The sequence below is a fragment of the Portunus trituberculatus genome, chromosome 39 (assembly GCF_017591435.1).
Source record: "Portunus trituberculatus isolate SZX2019 chromosome 39, ASM1759143v1, whole genome shotgun sequence".
Lineage (NCBI taxonomy): Eukaryota > Metazoa > Arthropoda > Malacostraca > Decapoda > Portunidae > Portunus > Portunus trituberculatus.
Window position 1 is genome coordinate 4,894,131 of NC_059293.1, and position 25,140 is coordinate 4,919,270.

Consider the following 25,140-nt stretch of genomic DNA (forward strand, 5'->3'; position numbering starts at 1 on the left):
TTATGAAGAAATTGATAAGTACTATAATAAGACCCAGACTGGAATATGCAGGAGTAGTGTGGACCCCTCATAAAAAGAAACATAAGGAAGTTGGAGAGACTACAAAAAATTACTACAAGAATGGTTCCAGAATTTGAAGGGATGACATATGAGGAGAGACTAAAGGCTATGGATCTACCAACCCTGGAACAGAGAAGGGAGAGGGGATCTAATACAAGTTTATAAATTGATCAATGGAATGGACCAAGTGGATAATGAGAAACTGATCCTGAGAGAAGAATATGACATTCGAAGCACAAGATCGCATAGTAAAAAGCTGAGAAAGGGAAGATGTCTGAGAGATGTTAAAAAATATAGTTTCCCACAAAGATGTGTTGAGACGTGGAACAGTTTGAGTGAAGAAGTGGTGTCAGCAACGAGTGTGCATAGTTTTAAAGAAAAATTGGATAAGTGTAGATATGGAGACAGGGCCACATGAGCATAAAGACCAGGCCCTGTAAAACTACAATTAGGTAAATATAACTAGGTAAATACACACACACAAAAAGATGGTTCCAAATTTTAGTACTTTAACCTATGGAGAAAGATTGAGGAAATTGGACATTACTACAATGGAAGAGAGAAGGAAAAGAGGAGATTTGATACATGTTTATAGAATGGTTAATGGTATAGAGGATGTGGATAAAGAAGACTTTACTTTTGGACATGCAGTACGAGGACTTGGTTTAAAGTTGAAAAAGGGTTTTTGTAGAAGAGATGTCAAGAATAGTTTCCCTCATAGAGTTGCGAACAACTGGAATGAACTTGAGGAGGAGGTTGTAATGGCTGGGACTTTGCATACTTTTAAGGAGAAATTTGATAAAAGATAGAGAGACAGGACACCATGAGTTTACTCCCCTCCCGTAAACCACAACTAGGTAAATACACACACACACACACACAACAAGATACCATTCAAGACAGATGCAAAACATAAGAGCTATGGCAAGGATATAATGCCAAGACTGACTGTGAACCCCAGCAAACCTGGTGGTGTGTTACGGGGGAAAAAGGGGCTAAGATAGTGACCCTGTCTCCAAAGTTACATTGAATTGACTTGTGTTGAGGCCAAGAAAAGGTATGGAAGGTGATGAGAATATGGTCGGTGCTGCCGCTTATTTAAACAAGGGAACCAGACCGAAAGGGCAAAGGAGTGAAATTATTGAAACACCTCTAGGATTAAGGTAGTTAGGAGATTGGAGTAAAGAGGAAATTCTTTGGATTTAGGGAGGAAAGAGCCATCATGAGAGGGTTTATCACAATGGACAGAGAACTTAAAGTTTGAGGGACACAATTGCCAGGGTTTTTGAACACTAGGATCAGCTGAGAGCGAAAAATCGAGAGTTGAGAGAGAGATGTGAAAAGTTAGAGACCACAGTTACTATGAACAATGACATGAAGAAAACTGGATGAAATAGAAACGGAAAACAGCGACCTTAAGAGCAAATGTTCAAACTTTCAAACTACGAAATAGCACTACAGGGACTTGAGCAAAACCTAGACAGTAATGTAGAAACAGAAAAGGGATAAGTGAAACAAAACTTGAGGAATGGAAGAATGTCTGAAAAAATTAACAAGATGAAGAAAAGTGAACTTTGTTGATGTATATAGTTAAGCAACAAAGTAAGAGAAAAACAAGACACAGTCATACAAGCAATGAAAGAAAAGGAAGAATTAATGAGAGATACGGTGGACAAAAAGAAGTGCATGGTTATATATGGACTTTAAAAAAATATGTGAATAAAGAGAGATGAATCAAGTAGAAAGGGAAAAAGAGAGCTGAGAAGTGAAACTAAGAAAAAAAAAAAACGAGAGAAGGACAGAGAACGAGAAGAAGAAATTCTACTGGAGAGTGCTAGACATGAGGCTGAAGAAATGGTATATTCGGGAAGGGGCAGGTAAGCATTAAGAGTCATGTATACAAAAATAGATGGATTTATATCAGGATGCATGGAAATGAGAGATTATATATTGGAAAAGGGACCAGGGTATTGTTACGAAGGGGGGGCGGGATCAGTGAGAGACGTAGACCAGTAGGGGCATGACGCCACTGGTAGGCGAGAAAATTTTGGCACGGGAACAGAGGGACACGCTGGATGTTTTGCGCGCCAACCTGGTCAGACAAGGGGAGACAGACAGCATGGGAGGAAGCGGCACTGGCAGCTACGGTGAAGAAGACCTGGCTGAGCTCTGAGAGGACTGCAGTGAGCTGAGAAAACCTGCATTGAATCAAGGAAGGCCTGGCTGAGGTCTGAGAGGACTGCAGTGAGCTCTGAGAGGCCTGCAGTGAGTTGAGGAAGCCTGGTTACCGCTGTGCGAACTCTGGTAGGCCTAGTTACCACGAGAAGAGCCTGGTTACCGCGAGGAAGGCCTATGTGAGATCTGGAAGGCCTAGTTACCGCGAGGAGAGCCTGTTTACCGCGAGGAAGGCCTGGTTACCACGAAGAAAGCCTGGTTAATGCGAGGAAGGCCTGTGTGAGCTCTGGAAGGCCAGTTTACCGCAAGGAAGGCCTGGTTACCGCAAAGAAAGCCTGGTTACCGCGAGGAAGGCCTGTGTGAGCTCTGGAAGGCTTGGTTACCGCGAGGAAGACCTGTGTGAGCTCTGGAAGGCCTGGTTACCGTGAGGAGAGCCTGTGTGAGCTCTGGATACCTGTGATGAGTTCTGTGAGGCCTGGCTAACTGTCCCACGCTGTCTAGCTAGTGTTACTTGTCCTCGCCTTACCAGTGTGCTGTATACGTGCCCAGAAAGTGCCTTCTGTGCCCCATTAGTGTCGTGAAAGCCCCCAAGTGCAGTGTACAGTGTATTACAGGTATTGTGCACAGGTGTAGTGAGGTGAGGTAGCTACAAATAACGTGGGCGCCAGTAACTGCGTGCGTGAGGCACCTGCGTGTGCCTGTCTAGACTTTAATGAAAATGAGGCAGACTGATTATCCTGCACGCTGGCACAAAAAAAAAAAATGGATTTGTTCCTCAGGATGCTCACATTCTTCAGGCAAGGAATGATGGGGACTATCACAAACAGATGAATGTTAATACTTTTGAAAATTGGTTCACCACTCAGTTGCTACCCAATATTCTACCTGCATCCATAACAATCATGGATAACGCCTCCTACCACCCAAGAAAGAAAAAAAAACTTACAGCCTCCAGCAATAAAGCAGCCATCCGGGAACGGTTACAGAAAAAGGAGTTACTGTTCTTGACTATTTTCTTATGGCTCAACTCTTGATACTTGTCAAGTGACACACCACTGCTGAGGAGCAAAGTTATGTGGTAGATAAGATGGCTGCTAAGAGTGACCATAGGGTAGTTCGCCTTCCACCATACCACTATCCCCCCCAGATGGGAACTGCCTTGTCGTGGTGGGGGGGGCTTGCGTGCCCCTGTGACCTGGCGAGCTAGGCTAGAGGGGGCTTAGGCCCCTGCTCTGCCCTTTCGAGGGGAAGAGGGCTATCCATTCTAGTAAGGTCGCCAGTGAAGGGCCAGACTAAATGGTTCCTATGTAGGCTGCCAGTGGACCAGCGGAGCCAGCCGCTGGAGGGATCGCCCAATAGGGGCCGTCCTGTGCTGGATGGTTGGGTGTCCAGGCTGGGATGCTTTGGGAGAGGAGTCTCAGCTCTGTCGTGGACAAACATTGATATCATGTGGGGCCTTTTTTTAAAACGACTGGTCCGCATGGGGACGAGGTACCCCATCCACGGCAGCCAGCGCTCTCTCCCATTGTAGTCCCAGTAGGTGATTTCCTTGCCCTGGAGCCAATTTTTGTGTAACTTTATACATATGGTTAAACACAAAAAACTGTCAGGTTCTCGTGAGGTGGCTGACCTGGCCCACGAGACGTCATCTTTAGGTCTGAGTGGGAAGGAGGATTCCCCTCCACAAGGGCCTCCCACAGCAGTCTCCTGTTCTGGGAGTTCTTCTGAGGGACGCATTTCTGCTGCATATGACTCTTTTGATGGTAAATGTTAATCCATCTTTTTCTTATCACGCCTTGCACTGTCTTCTCAAGGTGTATGGCACGGTTCGCATTCGACTGGTTTATGATAAGGACTTTCCTTCTAACCGCTGCTATGTAACGTTTCTGTCATGTGATGAAGCCCGTTTGGCTTATGAACATGTAGCATCTCTGCCCTTGCTGGCTCTGGCTTTAAGACAGAACTTCTCCAGTCACGCAATATTTCAGACAGTGACATGGATTACATCCCAAATCTTTTGAAAACTATTCAGAGAATTCAGTTCCTGAAGTCCGCCAGATCCCGCCTCCACGTTGGTTTGTGGCGTACTACAGAAATGGGCGTGGAATTTCATCCATGCCTCCCGGTACCTGTCCAAAGAGATCGGCACGATTCCTGAGGGAATCTCAAGAAATATGGGAAGGGGTGCTCGTGCGAGCTAAAGATATACGCAAGCGAGGATGTTGCAACATCTCCCATGCCCTTCTGACAGCATGTTTGAGACTGTTAAGGCTCATCCCACCTTTAATTATAGTAAAGGTTGTGTGTACAGTCAGGATCTTTGAATTTCCTGAGGAGGAAATACTAGCAATGTGTCCTAGCTCAGTCCAGAAGGTGACTAAGATGAGGAACTCCTCCAACATGGTCCTTCTCACCTTTTTGGTTCCACCCTCCTGACCGTGTTAATATCGGTCCTATCAATCTTAGGGTGAGGCGTTTTGTTTCTCGCCCTCTTCAGTGTTTCTCATGCTATGGGTACGGTCACGGAAAAGCTCCTGTAAGGAAGCTTCTCGATGTGGTAATTGCTCTGCACTAGACTCACATTCTGAGGAGCATTGCAATGCTGTTGCTTATTGTTTCCATTGCCGTGATGCTCACCAGGTACGTTCCAGGATATGCCCAAGGTATCGCCTGGAGCAGGACATTCTACAGCTTGCTAACAGTCAGTTCATCAGCCTCGGTAGCGCCCGCCGTGAACTCCTGTACCGCCAGAAGGACGGTACTGGTGCGACATTCTATGCTTCATTGGCCGCTCGCTCTTCAGCTGAGTCTGCCGGTCCGAAGACAACTCCTCCTGCTACCTCTCGCTCTGTTGGGGCGGGTGGTCCTGTTCATTTGGCCAATAGGTTTGCCCTTTTGTCCAATGACTCGGTTGAGTCATCTCTTAGAAGTGACGAGAATAATACGGACTTGACCAAAGTCACCCATGTAGTGGATGTCCATTTGCCCCCTGTATCGCCTAAGCCTTTGAAGGGCCTGACCAAACAGCACTGCGGCTCTGCGGAGTCGATAGATTTAGCTCAACATAAGCAATCTAAGGTTTCTCCCGGCGCACATGATCGTGAGTCCTCTAGGGACCGCTCTGCAATGGTAGCTCCAGTAGTTTCTGTCCAGCCTTCTGTGATGCCCTCCGTCTCAGATCGGGCTTCTTGTGATGAGGACGGTCTTAGCATGGACACGTCCGATGATATTGTCACAGCCGTCCTTCGTAGACCCGCTGTATCAAAAAGTGCAGTCCAGCCTCGTCTTCCGATGACCGGTAGGAGTGATGATGGTTCGCATCACTCACCAGTAGACCGAAAGGCTGCGGTCCAACGACCCGGCACATCTCAACTCCCGGTGTCTTCTCGTCGTTTGATTATTTCTAGTCAGGTGAGTCACGGGCAGCCTTCAAAAGGCTCGCCCGTCCACTGCACCCAAATAGTCATCTTCAAGCTTCTACAGTGGAACTGTAGAGGCCTTCGCGCCTCGTGGGGAACTCCGAGCTTTGCTGTCGGAGTTCTCTCCAGCCTGTGTAGCTCTACAAGAGACTATGCTAGGTGATAGTACTTATTCTAGTCCTCCTGGCTATCGTGCCTTTTTAGCACTCCTTTCCCTGACCAGGGCCACCACGGTGGCACAGCTATTCTAGTCCGTCAGGATATACCTGTTATCCCGTTACAACTTAACTCTCCCTTCAGGTGGTTGCTGTTAAGGTCTTTATGGGACGACTGTACACCATTTGCAGTTTATATCTCCTCCTCGGCTTCCTGTCTCCAGGGGTGAGCTTGACGGCCTGGTGCGTCAGCTGACTCCGCCTTTTCTTTTGTTGGGAGATTTTAACGGCCGTCACCCATTGTGGGATGAAGGTGCTAGTAATCCTCGTGGGGTTTTAATCGGTTCTTTTATTGAGGATGAGGGATTGGAGGTTTTAAATTCTGGGGATGTTACACATTTCCACAGTCCTACTGGGACTTTTACAGCTATCGATCTTTCTCTGTGTACATCTAATTCTTTCCTTGATTTTAATTGGCGGGTCCTACCGGATTTACACGGTAGTGACCACTTTCCTATTTTATTGGAATCTGTGACCTCTGAGCCACAGTCCCGGCCCCCACGCTGGGTTTTAGACAAGGCAGATTGGCCTCGATTCACAGACCTTAGCTCTTTTATCTGTTCGTTGGCTGACTTTTCTACTTGTACGGAGGTTGTTGATTATTTTACCGACTTTTTACATTCAGCAGCGCTTCAGACAATCCCTAGGACGTCCAGTCGCTTTACTAAGCGTCCCGATCCTTGGTGGTAATGCTGTAAAAGAGAAACGGGCAGCTTTCTCTCTTCTCCAGCGACATCGTGGGGACCTGCAGTGTCCGGAAGCTTTTCGACGCTGCAAAGCTCAGGCCCGCCGTGTTTTGAAAGAGGCACAAAGAGCCTCTTGGAGAGCTTATGTCTCTTCCATAAACGTCCGCACCCTTCATACGGATGTCTTCAACAAAGTCCGCCGAATTGCTGGGAAGTATTCTGTTCCTTCCCCACCAGTTTTGTTGTCTGCTGGGCGAACGGTAGCAGATCCTAGGACTGTCGCCGACCTCTTCGCAGAGCACTTTGCCAGTGTTTCCCAGAGGCATCCTGCAGCCCCGGGCGCACGTCACCACCAGAGAATGGAATCTCTCGGCATAAAGTTTTCTTCCGCTGGAGGGGAGTCTTATAATGTCCCTTCTCTGCCTCCGAGTTGCGGACTGCTTTGTCCCAGTGTCATGACTCTTCTCCTGGCCCAGATGATATTCCTTATGCCTTCTTGCGCCACATGTCTGACAGTGCTTTTAACTTTTTATTAAATCTTTATAATATGATTTGGCATACCGGTGACTTTCCATCTTCTTGGGCTGTGGCAGTGGTTCTCCCATTTCCGAAGCCTGGGAAAGATAATCTCCAGGCTACGAACTACCGTCCTATATCTTTGACGTCCTGCATTTGTAAAGTGTTAGAAAAGATGGTAAATGTAAGACTCATGTGGTACTTGGAGAGGGGAAGTACTTGTCATCGGTACAGTACGGCTTCCGAAAGATGAGGTCTACTACTGATGCTCTTTTATCCCTAGAGTCTTCCATTTGTGAGGCCTTCGCTAATCACCACCATCAAGTAACAGTGTTTTTGACCTGGAGAAGGCCTACGACACGGCTTGGTGTCATGGCATTTTACAGTCTTTGTTTAATTTTGGCCTTCGTGGCCACCTTCCTATTTTTATCCAGCAGTTTTATCCAGACGTCTTTTACGGGTTCGAGTTGGGAGTGTTCTCTCCGAGGCTACTGCTTTAAATGATGGTGTCCCACAGGAAGTATTCTTAGTGTTACACTATTCGCAGTCGCCATAAATGGTGTTATAGATACTCTCCCAGATGGCATTCACAGCTCCTTATATGTTGATGATTTATGTGTTTCTTTGCTGCTGCTAGGATGTCACTGATTGAGCGCAAGCTCCAACTGGCGATCAATAGGGTGTCCAGTTGGGCCAACATGAACGGTTTTCGATTCTCCACCTCGAAGACCGTAGCCATGCATTTTGTCGCAACCGTGGTGTCCATCCAGACCCTGATTTATACCTCGCCAATAGACGCCTCTCATGCGTGGAGGCGACTCGATATCTTGGCCTTTTATTTGACAACCGTCTCACCTGGGTTCCCCATTTCCGTTCTCTTAAGGCGTCTTGTCGGCAGGCATTATCCCTTCTTCGGGTTTTAAGTCACACCTCTTGGGGTGCGGACAGGGACACGTTGCTGCTGCTTCACCGTACACTCATACTTCCCAAGCTGGAATACGGCTGTGAGATCTACTCATCCGCAACGGATGCACGACTACGCACGCTTGACCCCGTGCATCATGCTGGGGTCCGCTTGGCTACGGGTGCATTTCGGACATCTCCAATACCTAGCCTTCTAGTGGATGCTGGTTTCTGGCCGCTCGACCTCCGGCGCCAGTCTTCGATGCTCCGGTGTTGGTTTCGCACCCACCGTCTTCCTGATTCTGTCCCTTGTCTGTCAATGTTGCGGGACTCGCGTTCGCAGGCGTATGTCACTCGACCGAGTCTCCTAAACCTTTTGGCCTTCGTGTTGCAAATCTCATGGCGGAGTTATCTATCGACCCCACTCCTGTGTACTCTTTCCGGCTCCCACGAGTTGGTTATTGGCAGCTTCCTGTTATCTCATTATGCCCTCCTGCCATGGATGGCAAGAAGGATTTTCTGCCAGCTCTGTCCCACACACGGTTTTAGAACACTTTTTATCCATTCTGATGATATCCCTGTTTTTACTGATGGTTCCAAATCCGACGCAGGCGTTGGGTTTAGTGTGGTTTTCTCGGTTTTTATCGGTCTGGCACCCTTCCTTCAGTGGCATCCGTCTTTACTGCGGAGCTGTCTGCCATAGTCCTAGCTTTACAGATAATTTTACTCTCCCGGTTTCGTCTTTTACAATTTTTAGTGACTGTCGCAGTGCTCTTACTTCTCTCTCTTGCACTATATCCTTTAACCCTTTGGTTTTATCAGCCCTGGAGTGGCTATACCTTCTTACCCAACGAGGATATCGTGTTGGGTTCTGTTGGGTCCCTGGTCACGTTGGTGTTCCAGGAATGAACACGCAGATCGCCTCGCTAAAGAGGCAGCAAGTCGCGCTCCATCTCCTGCCCTGTTCCGTTTCGAGATGTCTTTCCTCTAATTCGTGAGGCAGTTGCAGCAATTTGGCAGAGGAGATGGCTAACGGGGGTCGCAACCTCGAAAATGGGAGAGATCACTACTTCCTCTATCCTCACTGGACATACACCCATGTCCGGGATCGACGTTTACAGACTTTATTGGCGCGACTGCGTATAGGTCACACGTACCTTACACAAAGGTACCTGTTGACCAGGGACCCTCAACCTTATTGTGATGACTGCCTGGTGCCGCTAACGGTGTGGCACCTACTAGTGGAGTGTCCCAGTTTGACTGACTTAAGACACCGCTAGCTCTACCGCTGTCGTGGTAGAGATAGCGGTGTCTATTATATCTCAAAGGTCCTTGGACCAGAATGCCTGGCCCAAGGCCATGACGTTTATAGATTTTTGGGAGAAGCTGGCCTTCTCCGAAAGCTGTGAATTTTATTTTATTTTATTATGCATTTTAATGTTTTATGTATTTTACTGTAGTCTTTTGTTTTTAGTTACCATTAATTTTATCGTTTTTACTTGCTATTAGTTATTTTATGATTTCTTTTAAACCCTTTTTGTCTTAACTAAATATTTTGATGCTGCGCCATATGATCTCTGCGCCTACAACTAAATCCCCCCAGTACCACTCTCAGTACGTACAACTCCATTGAATTGATATGGGCCTAAGTGAGAGGATACTTTGCCCTGAGAAATGACTCTAAGATGGCTGCTTTGAAGCCACTGGGAAGTGAAGCAATAAACAGCTCCATGAAAGAAAACTGGGCGAATGGTGTCGCCCATGTTGAAAAACTGTAAGACAATGGTGCAAGAAGAGATATTCTCACTGATAAATTTGTAGATTCTTTCACAATCACTGACATCATCTAATGAGGAATCAGAATCAGAGATGTACCGATGTATCGGTATCGACTTATTTTCTGCCGATACTACAAATACTTAAAAAAGAATTTATTACGTCGTGTATCTCACTCTGCAAGTTGTTTTGTTAAGCGGAATTTTGATGTTTTATTGCGGTAAAAATAAATTGATGATAATGCCAAATTATTTAATATTGAGTCCGTGGTGTGTAGTAGTAGAATATATTTTTTTGCTAATGAGTCATCATTGCTACCGTACGTGTACGAGACGTGTAGTGGACTCGGTGCCTTGCTACATCCTTCACATCAGCTCAGAGAGAGAGAGAGAGAGAGAGAGAGAGAGAGAGAGAGAAAGAGAGAACATGACTGCCCACATCTTGCTCACGCACATACTAAAGACTTGTACATTCATTTGTGCGTATGTGTAATTTTTGTACTTTGTGTGTGTGTATGTGTTTCACTGTTTGATCTGCTGCAGTCTCTGACGAGACAGCCAGATGTTACTCTACGGAACGAGCTCAGAGCTCATTATTTCCGATCTTCGGATAGGCCTGAGACCAGGCACACATCACACACCGGGACAACAAGGTCACAACTCCTCGATTTACATCCCGTACCTACTCACTGCTAGGTGAACAGTGGCTACACGTGAAAGGAGACACACAAAATGTGTGTGTGTGTGTGTGTGTGTGTGTGTGTGGTTGGGTGGGCGGATAAATGGGTGGTGTGTATACGTTACATCGGCATATATTGTTTCTCAACTTGTGCTCTGCCATCTTTAACCCATAGTTTTATAAAGAATATTGCAAATTATTCAGATTCTAGAGTAACAGAATCATCACCCCACTGGCTCCCAGGCTAAGCACTCAGGAACACTCATATTTCAATTCAAGGTAAAATGTAAGAGAGCAGTTTTAAGTAAGGCAAAATACTCCATTACAGTGTCACCAGACTGGACGAAACTTGAATTGATATTTATAATCTCAATTTAAGGTAAAACACAACAGTGCAGTTTTAGTGAAGACGAAACATTATAGCAGTGTCATCATGCCATCGAAAGGCACACCCAGAACTAGCTGTAAAGTTTTGTATATAATGAATCTTAACTGAAAGTTCTTCACACAAAACTACATGCACTTACCACACATACACCCTTCACTCCAAATCAAAATTTAAAAGAAAAATGGGACCCAAAATAAACAACGCCTCAGACCCCTCTGGGAGGGACACCTCTCAACTTTCTACCAAACATGTCCCAGGTCGGACACCTCTCCTGTTGAAGACCACAAATGCCTTGACACCTCCCTCAACTTTCTCTACATTAACTTCTGCAACATTCGCGGTCTTAGATCTAATTTTCAATCTGTGGAACACCACCTCTCCTTTACTAAACCTCATCTTCTTTTCCTCACCGAAACACAGCTGTCTGAGGCAACATTCTTTACAGTAGCCTCAAACTCTGTTCCTCCTACTTTCTCTATTCTCATTTTCATTCCAAAGCTGGATGTTGCGTCTATGTACGCAACGACTTAACTTGCTCTCGTGCCCACGCTCTTGAGTCTTCCGAATTTTCCACCATCTGGCTACGACTTAACAGTCACTCTCAAACTAAATTCATCTGTGCTGTTTATCTCTCCCATAACTCTTCTGACTATAGTAATTTCTTTGACTACTTAACTTCTAAAGTGGAGCACATTCTGTCCCTCTACCCTTTCGCTGAGATTTCCATTCTTGGAGATTTCAATGTTCACCACCAGCTTTGGCTTTCCTCTCCTTCACTGACCACCCTGGTGAACTAGCCTTCAACTTTGCTATCCTCCATGACCTAGAGCAACTGGTGCAACACCCTACTCGTATTCCTGACCGTCTTGGAGACACGCCCAACATTCTTGATCTCTTCCTCACCTCTAACCCTTCTGCTTATGCTGTCACCCTTTCATCTCCGTTGGGCTCCTCCGATCACAATCTCATTTCTGTATCTTGTCCTATTTTCCAATCCTCCGCAGGATCCCCAAAGCGAAGGTGCCTCTGGCGTTTTGCCTCTGCCAGTTGGGGGACCTGAGGAGGTATTATGCTGATTTTCCTGGAATGATTATTGCTTCCGTGTCAGAGACCCATCTCTTTGTGCTGAACGCATAACAGAGGTGTTAGTATCTGGCATGGAGGCGTACATTCCTCATTCTTTTCTCAACCTAAACCTTCTAAACCTTGGTTTAACTCAGCCTGTTCTCGTGCTATACATGATAGAGAGGTTGCCCACAAAAGGTACTTGAGCCTTCCATCTCCTGAATCTCATGCACTTTATATCTCTGCCCGGAATCATGCCAAGTCTGTTCTTCAACTTGCCAAACACTCTTTCATAAATAGGAAATGTCAAAATCTTTCAAACTCAAACTCTCCTCGTGACTTCTGGCATCTAGCCAAAAACATCTCAAATAACTTCACTTCTTCATCTTTCCTCCTTTATTTCATCCTGATGGCACCACTGCCATCTCTTCTGTCTCTAAAGCTGAACTCTTTTCTCAAACCTTTGCTCACAACTCCACCTTGGACGATTCTGGGCTTGTCCTCCCTCTCCTCCTCCCTCTGACTATTTCATGTCTACAATCAAAATTCTTCGTAATGATGTTTTCCATGCCCTTGCTGGCCTAAACCCTCGGAAGGCTTATGGACCTGATGGGGTCCCTCCTATTGTTCTCAAAAACTGTGCTTCTGTGCTTGCACCTTGCCTGGCCAAACTCTTCCAACTTTGTCTATCGACTTCTACCTTTCCTTCCTGCTGGAAGTTCGCCTACATTCAGCCTGTTCCTAAAAAGGGTGACCGTTCTAACCCCTCAAACTACCGTCCTATAGCTTTAATCTCTTGCTTGTCTAAAGTTTTTAATCTATCCTGAATAGGAAGATTCTCAAACATCTGTCACTTCACAATCTTCTGTCTGATCGCCAGTATGGCTTCCGTCAAGGTCGCTCTACTGGTGATCTTCTGGCTTTCCTTACTGAGTCTTGGTCATCCTCTTTTAGAGATTTCGGTGAAACTTTTGCTGTTGCGTTAGACATATCAAAAGCTTTTGATAGAGTCTGGCATAAAGCTTTGATTTCAAAACTGCCCTCTACGGCTTCTATCCTTCTCTCTGCAACTTTATCTCAAGTTTCCTTTCCGACCGCTCTATTGCTGCTGTGGTAGACGGCTACTGTTCTTCTCCTAAACCTATTAATAGTGGTGTTCCTCAGGGTTCTGTCCTGTCACCCACTCTCTTTCTATTATTCATTAATGACCTTCTTAACCAAACTTCTTGCCCTATCCACTCCTACGCTGATGATACCACCTACATCTTTCCACGTTCTTTCAGAGACGTCCAACCCTTCAGGAAATTAACAGATCACGCGGGACGCCACGGAACGCCTGACTTCCGATCTTTCTAAAATTTCCGATTGGGGCAGAGAAAATCTAGTAGTTTTCAATGCCTCAAAACTCAATTCCTCCATCTATCAACTCGACACAACCTTCCAGACAACTATCCTCTTCTTCAATGACACTCAACTGTCTTCCTCTTCCACAATGAATATCCTCGGTCTGTCCTTTGCTCATAATCTTAACTGGAAACTTCACATCTCATCTCTTGCTAAAACAGCTTCTATGAAGTTAGGTGTTCTGAGGCGTCTCCGCCAGTTTTTCTCGCCCCTCCAACTGCTTACTCTGTATAAGGGCCTTATCCGTCCCTGTATGGAGTACTCTTCGCATGTTTGGGGGTTCCAGTCACACAGCTTTGCTTGATAGGGTGGAATCGAAAGCTCTTCGTCTCATCAACTCCCTCCTCTGACTAACTGTCTTCAGTCTCTTTCTCACCGCCGAAATGTTGCATCCCTTTCTATATTTTATCGCTATTTTCATGGTAACTGTTCTACTGATCTTGCTAACTGCATGCCTCCCCTCCTCCTGCGGCCACGCTGCACAAGGCTTTCTTCTTCCTCTCATCCCTATTCTGTCCAACTCCCTAATGCAAGAGTTAACCAGTACGCTCAATCATTCATCCCTTTCACTGGTAAACTCTGGAACTCCCTCCCTGCATCTGTATATCCAAATTCCTACAACTTGTCTTCTTTTAAGAGGGAGGTATCAAGGCATTTGCTCCCCTAATTCTGGCTGACGGTTTTGGCACTTTTTCTACTTTTTGGAGACCCAGCGCTCAAGTGGGCTTTTTTCTAACTTTCTTTTTTTTTTTCCCCTTGGCTGGCCCTCTTCCCTACGTAAAAAAGAAAAAAAAAACTATATAGTACTTGCTACTGAATAGCAAATATTTTAATTAAAACAAGGAAAATCTCTCTCTCTCTCTCTCTCTACCGTTAAGCGGTATTTATAAGTGACGGTCACGGATTTTTCACCTTTAGACAAAATATTGGAACCCATAACACTCAGTATGACTTATTATTTCCCTATCGATTGTTCAAACTGGACGAATGAGGATTTACATGTCTTTTTTCAAGGTCAGAAAATGTGATACAAATAAATCAGTAAAGATTGACTATTTCCTTATGTGGACAGTATGCTATCCAGATTGCAGGGTAAATGTTTGCTCGTGATCCCCCTTGTTATTTTTGACAACTTTTAATTTGTCTTAACATCGTTAATCTAACTTATGTAAACTAAGCGAATATGACCTAATCTAATCAAACATCACAACTAACCTAACATAATCGAATAATAATGTTACGTCGCTTCCACCGTCCCCACAGCTTCCACAGCCGCGACAGGAATTCACTTACCACAGCGGCAGCCCAGGAGAACACGGGACGATCGGCAACAGACACGGGGATGTTTCTGGGCGAAGATTCGTGGCTAGCAAGGGTAGCGATGCACAAACACACACCCAGACTCAGACAGACTTATTCAAAGAAGCAGGGTAACCGGAAACACTTAGCCCAATTCCTTTAGTTTACTGGCACAGAAAGCAATACAGTACAAGGTGGCACACAGTACTTACATTGCACAGTTATGTACAAGCGCAGTGAAATGACAGTGGCGAGTGGAAAGATTCGTCTCTCAGCCTAGCAGGGACAAGAGGCAGGACAGCGTCTCATCGCGTATTCTGTCTCAGCAACGTCTTGTCCTCAGGAGAGAGAGAGAGCGGGTGACAGAGGAGAGCTGTCTCAGCAACGTCTTGTCCTCGAGGAAGAACTGGAGCTCGAAGAGAGCGGATGGCAGATGAGCGTCAAGAGCAAGGATGAAGAAGAGCCGCAGAATGTTGAACGTTGAAGGGGGGGATAGAAAAGATGGGTGGAAACTATGAAGAGTAAAAGTTGGTGGGAAGGGAAGTGTTGAGGGCAATAGTGGGAAAGGAAGTAAAGTGGGAGTGTAAAGATGACGGGCAAACCGTCTTGCTAAATATTTTTTTTTATTTTTGCTCACCCTTGCGGCTTACTCTAGTCATTAATCCATATTCAATAATCAATAATCTGTGGCTCTTTATCGAACTGATAAGGGTCCTTTTTTTTTATGATAGTTTCCTGCTTTGCCTCTCTCTGCTCCCAGTTGTCTGCAGACATTGCCGGTGTGCACCAACCCTTGCTGGGGAGGGGAAGTGGTAACGGGAGCCACCATGCTCTACACGACTGTTAGAATCCACACTTCCTCCCCAGCAATTCAGGGCGCAGAGCAGAGGGCGCATGAAAACTGTCATAGTGTCTTGTGTTTTGTTTGTGTATGTGTTTGTATTTGGAAGAGTTACATTAATTGGTGGGAGTGTTATGGAAATACTCGTGGATGTAGTGTTTCCCCTCAACCTCTCCCCGCTGCTGGATGTCTGCAGACAGTGCAGGTGTACACCACCCCTTGCCGAGGACGGGAAGCGGTAACGGGAGCCACCATGCTCTACACGACCGTTAGAGTAGCCACTTGCCCTCCCCAACAACTCAGGGCGCAGAGCAAAGGAGAGAGAAAACCATCCTTGTGTTTTGTCTGTTAGTTGTTATATTGTGTTCTAGGCCATGTGTGGTTGGTGTGATGTATGTTTCAAGTCATATGTCTCCAAGGTATGTATTCCTGGTCAGTCTCCTATTTTGTGAACATGGGGGATGTGTTAATTTTGTTAAGATACGTTATAGGTTTCCGAAACCAATTGTGTTCATTTTCGTGTTCGTAATCCTCGATTGCTTTAATTTATGTTGTATCCTTAAGTACGTTCTCTATTTTTTGTTTAATTGTGTTTCCTCTTTTATGGAATGTGATGTTTAAAGGGTCAAGGTTTGATAATGTGTGCAGTTCCTGTGTCGTTTTTTTATATGGGTATTTCTCTTGGTGTGCAAACCTTAATGCTCTGTTTTGTATTCGTTGTAGTGAAAGCATTTGTTGTTTTGAGAGTGCGTTAAGTGTGTAGGTTGGATATGTAAGGATAGGAAGGACACATGCTTTGACTAAATGCAATTTTATGTTGGTGTTTAGCGTTTCAAAGCGTTTTATTACTTTGAGTGCATGGGAAGCTTTTTTGATTATATGTGTGACATGTTTGCTGTATCCACGTGGGCAGAGTTTTAATCCTAATACATTTGCTTCATTTGAGTAGGGTATTAAGTTTCCTCCGATGTAAACCGGGGTTGTCTTTAATAACGCTATGGGGAGGATAGTGAATTTTAATGTGTTGGTTTTTATTTTCCCTTTGTTCTCAAAGTCATTTATGTTTTTAATTTCCTTCTCTATCTTTTTTGTTAGCATATTTCTTGATTTTCCTGCCTGGGTTATAATTTGTGTGATGTCGTCTGCGTATTGTATGTTTATCCCAGCTGTAATTGGTGGGGGGTATGTCGTACGTATATATTGTATAAAGTGTGGGTGATAGGCTGCTCCCTTGTGGTACACCACTGAGGAGTTGAAAGCTTGGGCCTTCGAAACTATTTAGTGAAATAGAGGCTGATCTATTGTCGAGAAAGTTACAAAGTAGTTTAGCTATTATTCTAGGAAGTTGTATCTGCTGTAACTTGTATTTGAGACCATTTATCAATACCTTGTCAAATGCCTTGGAGACATCTCTCAAAACTATACAACACTGTTTTTTGTCTGAGAGGGATTTTGAAATGGTTTCTGTGATTGTTGCTAGGGGCTGTGTCTGTTGATCTGTGTTTGCAGAAACCATGTTGTGTGTCTGGTAGTATATTGTTGTTCTCTAAAAAAGTTCTGACTCTCGTTAATTATTTTTTCATAGATTTTGCCAGGTACTTCAAGTAGTGATATGGGGCGGAAGTTATTGGAGTCTGTTGTTGGTTTGTTTGGTTTGGGAATAAGTTTTATTTTAGAGTGTTTGAATATGTTTGGGAAATATCCCATGGATAGCGATATGTTGAGAAGTTTTGTGAATATTTCTAAGACTTCATCTGGTAGATTCTAAAGAATGGTCTTATTTATTTTAGAGTATCCTGGTGTGTTATTTTGGAATTGTTTTAAAATGTTTTTAATTTTGTGTATTGTGATTTTGGATGTTAAGTAATTATTGTTATTTAGGTTATCTGGGTTTCTTTGATGGTAGGGAAGTATTTCTACAATGTTGTTATTAATGTAAGTGTTAACTATTTGATCGTTCTCTTGACCGAACAATATATTTTCTGTAGGGTTTATTCTGAAGATATTGCTCCAGATATCTCTGAAAATTTTTTCTTTGTCTTTTTCTTCATATATCTTTTGGTTATTTTGTATTATATACTGTGTTTGATTTGATGTGTTACCTTTTAATTGTTTTACGTTTTGCCAAAATTTCTTTGGGTCTTTATAGAGAGTCTCTGCTTTTCTTATTTTGTTTTCCCAGTTAGTTGTGTTCTGTTTTCTGCATTCTTCTACAATGGTGTGTTTTAAGGTTTTATATGTGATATATTTTGTGTAAGTCCATCCTGATATGAGGCTATATTCCATTAATCGTTTCACCCACCATTGCAGTTCTTTTATACGTTGGTTGTATATAGGTTTGTGTGTTGTTTTGTATGTTCTGGTTGGTATATGTTTTCCCATAGTTGTAGTTATTGCAGTCATCCATTCTTTTAATGACTTTTCCAGAGTTGGTTGGTTGATGTATGGGTCTGTGTTAATGTTATTTGTTTTAAGTTTTGCGTCTTCTTTGAATTCTTCCCAGTTTGTTTTGTTTGTTATGTATATAGGTGATGTGTTTATTCTAATGGGAGATGAAGTTATTTTAATGATCATGGGTATGTGGTCTGATTCTGTTGTTGGTCCGGGTTGAGAAAGTATGTTGTGGTATGTTTTGTTGTTAGTTAGTATTATATTTGGTGTGGATAAGGCGTTGTGAGATGTATGTTGAGAAATCTGGTCCTATGCGTGTTAATTTGTCATTATCAATAAGCATCATTAAGGCTTTACCTACGTTATTATTTGTTTTGTTGTCTAATTTGGGATTATGTGCATTTAAGTCCCCTATGATGTAGGTTGGTATTGATTGGGATGCTATTGCGTGGAAGTCTGGGATTGGTAGATAAGGTCTACGAGGTGGGAAGTATGTTGTTGCGATGTTTATCGGACCTGTACTTGTTTCTATTGTAATTTGCAATATGTCAGTGTCATAATCATCTTTTATTTTGTGTTTCAGGTTATGTTTAACAAGAATAGCTGAACCATCATGCAGTTCATCGCTGGAGTTAGTGAGGTAAGTAGTGTAGTTGAAAATTTTTATATTTTCGTTTTTTGATCCCGTGACTATTAAGGAGTATTATATCTGGGTTTATATCCTTGTATACGTTACTGAGGAGGTTTTCTTGTTGTTCCAGTGTTGTACGTTGTGTTGTAAAATAGTTAGTGTGTGTGGTGTGTGAGTGTCTGCCATGTTGTGTGAGATGTTGGATTAGGGGCTTTTAGTTTCTATTAGTATTACTTGTAGGAGTGTCTGTGGTAGGTTTTTGTCGATTTACTTCGTGGTGGTGTTCTCTCTTCAGATAGCCCATTACGAATTTTGTTAAAGAGAGTGTCCTCAATTATGCACCAGCAGTTAGACAGGTCTATCTCGTTGTTTATTAGGCAGTTATAAATTTTTTGTTCAGTATGTGCTGTGGTTGTGAATCTCCATTTAAATTTACCAGTATCAATAGCTGTTTTTAGGTAGTTCAGGCTGAATGATTCTTTTGGCCATCCTTCGCTCTTTTTTGTGATAATTTGCATCCCTAATTGTGCACCAGGGAGCTTTTCTAGTGTGGGCATGTCCTCAGTCTGAGTGTTAGTAGGAGTTGGTGTATGTTTGTTGCTCATAGTTATGTTCGTCTCCTGGTTTCGTGTGATAGTTTGGGAGGTGAGTGTGTTAGTGTTCGTTGTAGGTTCAAAGTGTTCTGAGGTTGTAGTGTCTAGGTTGTGCTGAGGCATTAAGTTGAGTATAGCACTTGAGGGTGGGTCTTCCGGTATGATTATGCTAGGAAGATTGTTTGCTTTATATAGTTTGTTTAATTCTGTGTTAAAGCTGCCTGGGTTGATCGAGTTCAGGTAGTGGGCGTGCATTAAGCAAGTTTGAATTTTAATGTTTGTTTTTCAATCGATCTGGCAAGTGGCAATAGGTTGATGCATGGTTTGTTTAGCAGTTTGGCTGTATGTGTGTGCATTAGTTTGTTTTCTTACTTTACGTTTTTCGGAAATAGCTTTTTTCCTTACAGGACATTTATTGTCTAGGGAATGGTGTTCCCCTGAACAGTTTATGCATTTTTTGGTCGTGGCATTGCATTGTTTCCAGTTGTGTTCTGTGCTAGAGCATTCTGAGCAGATTTTGAAATCATTTCCTCTGGGGCATTTGTTAGTCGGGTGGTCCTCGATAAGATAGCATTCTTGACAGGTCACACCTTTACCGGTGTGTGGAGTGTGTGTTGTGGTCTCAGTCCTACCCGAAGATCGGTCTATGAGCTCTGAGCTCGCTCCGTAATGGGGAAGACTGGCTGAGTAACCAATAGGCGACCGTGGGGAATTACACACACACACACACACACACACACACACACACACACACACACACACACACACACACACACACACACACACACACACACACACACACACACACACACACATGAATACTTTTCTCCACTCATCACTACCTAAGATTTTTGCTACCCGTCTGAATAACCGCTTCATAATGAGTGTACATTATTCTCCTACACAATTCTCTCTCTCTCTCTCTCTCTCTCTCTCTCTCTCTCTCTCTCTCTCTCTCTCTCTCTCTCTCTCTCTCTCTCTCTCTCTCTCTCTCTCTCTCTCTCTCTCTCTCTCTCTCTCTCTCTCTCTCTCTCTCTCTCTCTCTCTCTCTCTCTCTCTCTCTCTCTCTCTCTCTCTCTCTCTCTCTCTCTCTCTCTCTCTCTCTCTCTCTCTCTCTCTCTCTCTCTCTCTCTCTCTCTCTCTCTCTCTCTCTCTCTCTCTCTCTCTCTCTCTCTCTCTCTCTCTCTCTCTCTCTCTCTCTCTCTCTCTCTCTCTCTCTCTCTCTCTCTCTCTCTCTCTCTCTCTCTCTCTCTCTCTCTCTCTCTCTCTCTCTCTCTCTCTCTCTCTCTCTCTCTCTCTCTCTGTGTGTCTCCTGAGCGCCAATAGCCTGTAGTCAGATCGATATCTTAAGCTGAGGACTTCCACACAAAACACATTCCAGGCGTCACTTTCTCTTGCTTTAGGAGGAAAGAACATCAATATCTGCTAATGCAGGGGTTCCCAACCGGTTGGTCGCGAAGCCTTGCCAGAAGTAGCTTAGGATAATATTAATTTTATTTCATCAATTACATCTTTTATATTTTTGCATTTTTTTTTTTTTTTTTTTTTTGTTACGGTGCAAAACAAAACGTGTGTTACATTAGTTCACTGTCATTAGGTGATATTATGAGTTTATGTATGCGTGCATATGAGTGAATGTGCCTGTGTGAATGTGTATGTCACAGAAAATAAAAGAAAAATTAAGCTGCTGATAGTAAGCCCTAAATACTGGGGGTCACATGGAAACCACTGTGCTAATGGAAATGTTTGCCACTTCTGAGTACGAATTTCAGCTTGCAAGTCTCAGGCAAGGTTGTTACCACTGACCTACCAAACTGTGTGTGTGTGTGTGTGTGTGTGTGTGTGTGTGTGTGTGTGTGTGTGTGTGTGTGTGTGTGTGTGTGTGTGTGTGTGATTATTTCGTAACATGGAGTAGGTGAAATTATTTAAATGATTTGTGGCAGCAAGTGAATGAAATGTATCAGAAGAATGCGGTTCATCAGGAGTGTTGCCAGGCGAGGCGACACAGCGCCTCTCTGTCACGGCAAGGTGTGCATCGCGGCCTGCATAAGAAAACAAGTCCTGTAGTAGGAGGGAAGTAGAACGTTTCTTCCAGGACAAGAATCTCTTGACCTTGTACTGTATATTCGTCCTTCGATCGTTGCCTGTCACTTCGCGGCATAGCAGCACGCAGAGCAAAACCCGGCGGGACACCACGCTCATCACCTGTGGTGTACATTATTATAATTGTTATTGTTATTATTGTTAATATTATTATTATTATTATTATTATTATTATTATTATTATTATTATTATTATTATTATCAATGATATTTTTTATTAACATTGTTGGTGTTATATGCGTCATCATCGTTCTTGTTGTTGTCACCGTGGTTTTAGTAGTTTGTCCTCATCTACGGCGTTGCTGCTGTCGTCATCGTTGTTGTTTCCGTTGTTGTTGATGTCATCAACGTTTTCGTTTCCGATGTTGTTAATCTTTGATGTCACTGTTCTCGTTGTTGTCGCTGTTGTGAGGTGAGTTTTTCCTGTTGTGTCGTGGTGGTCCGTACAAGTGGCGTGTTCATGTGCAGCGCAGCCAACGTTGCGTTTAAGTCAGGGGTTCCCAACCGGTGGGTCGCGACCCCATGAGGGGTCGCAAAGCCTTGGCAGGGGGGTCGCGTAGCCTTGCCAGAAGTAGCTTGGGATAATATTAATTTTATCTCATCAATTACATTTTTTATGTTCTTACATTTTTTCTTTTTTTTTTTTTTCGTTTCGGTGCAAAACAAAAGATGTGTTACATTAGTTCAATGTCATTAGGTGATAATATAGGTTATGTATGAGTGAATGTGCTGTGCTGCTGATAGTAAGCCCTAAGCAGGGGGTCACATGGGTTTCAAACTTTTAGGTAAGGGGTCGCGAGTGCCAAAAGGTTGGGAACCACTGGTTTAAGTGAACCAATTGGGCCTTGCTTGGGGAAACAAACAAACCCTCTTTCTCCCTGTCCTCACTCCCATGCTGCCCGGTGACCGGCCTTCCTTGCATCGCGTCCCGTGCTCCACCCACCTTCCTATTATTATATATTCTAGCACACATCGTATTATTTCACCAACAGGTACCAGTAGAACAACAACACCGTCACTACTTTCGCCCTTAATGGTGTCTTTCATAATTATACAGTAATGAAAAGTTATCCTGTCGAGATGAGAAGTCATAAATAGAAGAGTTACAGAAAGGTTTTATAGATGAAACTTCCTCAAATTATTCTCAGACTTTGGAAGTGTAAATTTGTAAAAGTTTGTTTGTGTAAAGCTGTTGTGTTAGTTGTCATTAGCAACCAGTGTTGATTACGTAACACTTAGGCATCAGAGAGATGGTTCGTTCTACTTCAGCCCCTGAAACATGGAGATAATGTAAGCGAAGTGGTGATTTAAATTCTGTATATCATTGGAAATAGTTTATTGGATCATGTAAAAAAATATATATCTATATTTCAATAACTTATCAAAGATACTTCATATATGAATGAATAGAATGCTGGTAAAGGCTAAATGTTGGCATGATGTGGACGATGAGGCTGAGGGCGAGGAGAGTGATGCGGCTCATGTACAGGTGTAAGGCAAGGAGATTGATGAGGCTCATTTAGAGATGTGAGGCGAGGAGAGTGATGCGGCTCATTTACAGATGTGAGACGAGGAGAGTGAAGTGATCGATGTGCAATGCAAGGTGAGGGCGATGACGGAGTGATGAAGTGATTGTTGAAAGGCTCCAGCGATGACAGATGAGTGCAGAGAAGTGAAGTGCTGAGATCCATTGCTCCTCCTTCAGCAGCAGAGGTTTACTGCATCTTGGCATGAAGCCTCACGGTAATCAGCAGCTTCCTTGCTGCCTTCTTGAGTCCCCGGACGAGACAACGAGTCGCTGCCCGCAACCCCCACCACAGCAGTAGCAGCAGCAGCACCGCCACCGCCAGCAGCACGGCAGCCACGTCCACCAGCAGGTACTGGTGCAGCGGCATGTCGGCAGCCACTGAGCGCAGGTGTTGAGCGCCGCCGTAGCGCAGCACGTGCTCACTCCAATACACGGCGCGCTCCAGGGGGGTCGTTTCCTGGTCCCGCAGCAGGCGTGACCGCTGTCCCACGCGCTCCTGGAAGGCGGGCTCCTCCACCACCGATGTGATGGCTTCGTACACGGCGTCTTCAGACAGAGACTCCACGGTGAGCTGGCGGCCCAGGCCCAACGTCACGGCTTGCCTCACGTTCAGGTGCTGGTCGCTCATGAGTGGCATCCCAACCACGGGCACGTTGTGGTACACTGCCTCCTGCAGCGACAGCAGTCCGCCATGTGTGACGAAGGCACGCACGTTCTTGTGGCCCAGAACATCCTGCTGGGACAGCCATGGGCGCGTCATCACGTTGGGCGGCAGGTTCTTCAGGGCAGCACCCTCCCACTTCCACACGACGCGGTAGGGAAGGCGCCTGAACGCCGCCACCAGCGAGTCCCTCACTGTGGCCGGCATCTGCTCGCTGCGGATGGTGGAGCCCAGGCTGAAGAGGACCACGGGCACAGGCGAAGAGTCGATGAACTCCCGCAGAGCCTTGTCCTGGATGGGGCGCGCCGGCCGGCAGTGCATGGCGCCAACCTCCACCACGTTGGGCATGAGGGGTCGGGGATGTCCAAGGGAGTAGTGAGAGTTGACCAGCACCATCGACACGTTCTTCTCCAGTTCTGAGAGGGACACCGTGGGGTCGCCCAGCACACGCTGCACCACGCCGTCCAGCTTGTTCAGCACCAAGTGTTTGCGGAGGTAAGGGCTGGCCAGTCTGCAGAAGAAGACAAGGCTACGTTATAGCGGGTGTCACGTGACCTCAAAGCAATGACTTGCTACATGGTATACTACATTGTGCCAATACATGTCACAGATACCTACATGAAGAGAACAAGAGGCAAGAAACTCACCGGACCAGGGTGTTGACGGTCCTCTCCCACAGAGTCATGTGGTCCCCGTAGCTCAGGTACTGGTTAGGCACGTAAGCCGGGTTCTCGGGGGTGCCCAGCAGGTCTGCCGTCCACGGGGTGAGGCCAGAGGTGGTCACGTACATGAAGGGCGCCTTGAACTTGTGCACGAATGCCAGGCCGCACTCGTTCATAAAGGCAGGCAGAAGGATGAGGTCAGGGCGCGTGGCCCAGGCACTCTTCAGACCGGGATCTTGTAGAAAGGCTTCGCAGTACTTTGGCAGATGGCGGAGGACTTTCTTCATTACTTGAGAGTTTACATCCTTGCCTCCATTGACCTCGCGCATCTTGAAGACATCGAACTCGCCCGTCACTTTCCTGACCGACTCCCAGGCGGTGGTGGCGGCAAGGTCAGTGTAGGAGTGGGAGGCGTTTGGCGGGGCAGCGTGCAGCGACGCCACGGTTACTTGGTGTCCTCGCCGTCCCAGGGACTCAGCCAGCGGAGTGAGGATGTTCTTGTGAGATGGGGATCCCAGGGAAAGCACCATGAGCACACGGGAAGCCTCACTCAGCGCAGCAAGTGTCAGCAGCAAGATGGCTGCGAGTCTCATGTTTGAAGTTTTTTTTTCAGGTTGTCAACTCAAGAGGTGAGCTCACTATTACACTCCTTGTGTAAACTTTGCTCTGCTTAGGTTTGTCTGTTGCTCTGTTAGCTTCTCTCGCTCGGAAGGTGATCTGAAGCCAAGCCACGCCGCGGGCTCTTATATACCCGCTGCGCTCCCAGTGGGACCACACAGCTGGCCGTCTAATTGGTCGCCCCTCTATCCGTGGCCTGGCAGCCAGTTACCTGATTGGTCGCGCTTCTGTTTGTTGGTAGCATTACACCAGAGTGATATGATGCCCGTAGTTATCGCAGGAAAAAGATAAGGAAAATACTTATCAGTGTTAAGGATTCATAAGATGCATTGTCATCAAGGGCCACGGTGTTGACGAAATTAAGTCATTTGTTTGTATTTTCCTTTGAGATGCATGTGGGCACACACACACACACACACACACACACACACACACACACACACACACACACACACACACACACATGAAAGCAAAAGCCAAGCTTTGATTGGTTCAGCGTGTTTATATTAGGGGAGGTGATGCGGAGAT

The 25,140-nt window shown here is 45.1% G+C and overlaps 1 protein-coding gene across 1 annotated transcript; it reads right to left on the minus strand.

Annotated features, from left to right (window-relative positions):
• Positions 1-22,464: 22,464 nt before the first annotated feature.
• Positions 22,465-24,723, minus strand: LOC123515628 (UDP-glycosyltransferase UGT5-like). Its single transcript, XM_045274428.1, has 2 exons — positions 23,980-24,723; positions 22,465-23,843 (listed from the first exon to the last, which is right to left on the minus strand). The coding sequence occupies exons 1-2, from the start codon at positions 24,585-24,587 to the stop codon at positions 22,859-22,861; spliced, it is 1,593 nt and encodes a 530-aa protein (XP_045130363.1). The 5' UTR covers positions 24,588-24,723; the 3' UTR covers positions 22,465-22,858.
• Positions 24,724-25,140: the final 417 nt, after the last annotated feature.

Coding starts and splice junctions, on each gene's coding strand:
- LOC123515628 (XM_045274428.1), bottom strand. CDS start 24,587: ATGAGACTCGCAGCCATCTTGCTGCTGACACTTGCTGCGCTGAGTGAG. Junction 23,844..23,979: donor ACCGTCAACACCCTGGTCCG/GTGAGTTTCTTG, acceptor CTTCTTCTGCAG/ACTGGCCAGCCCTTACCTCC.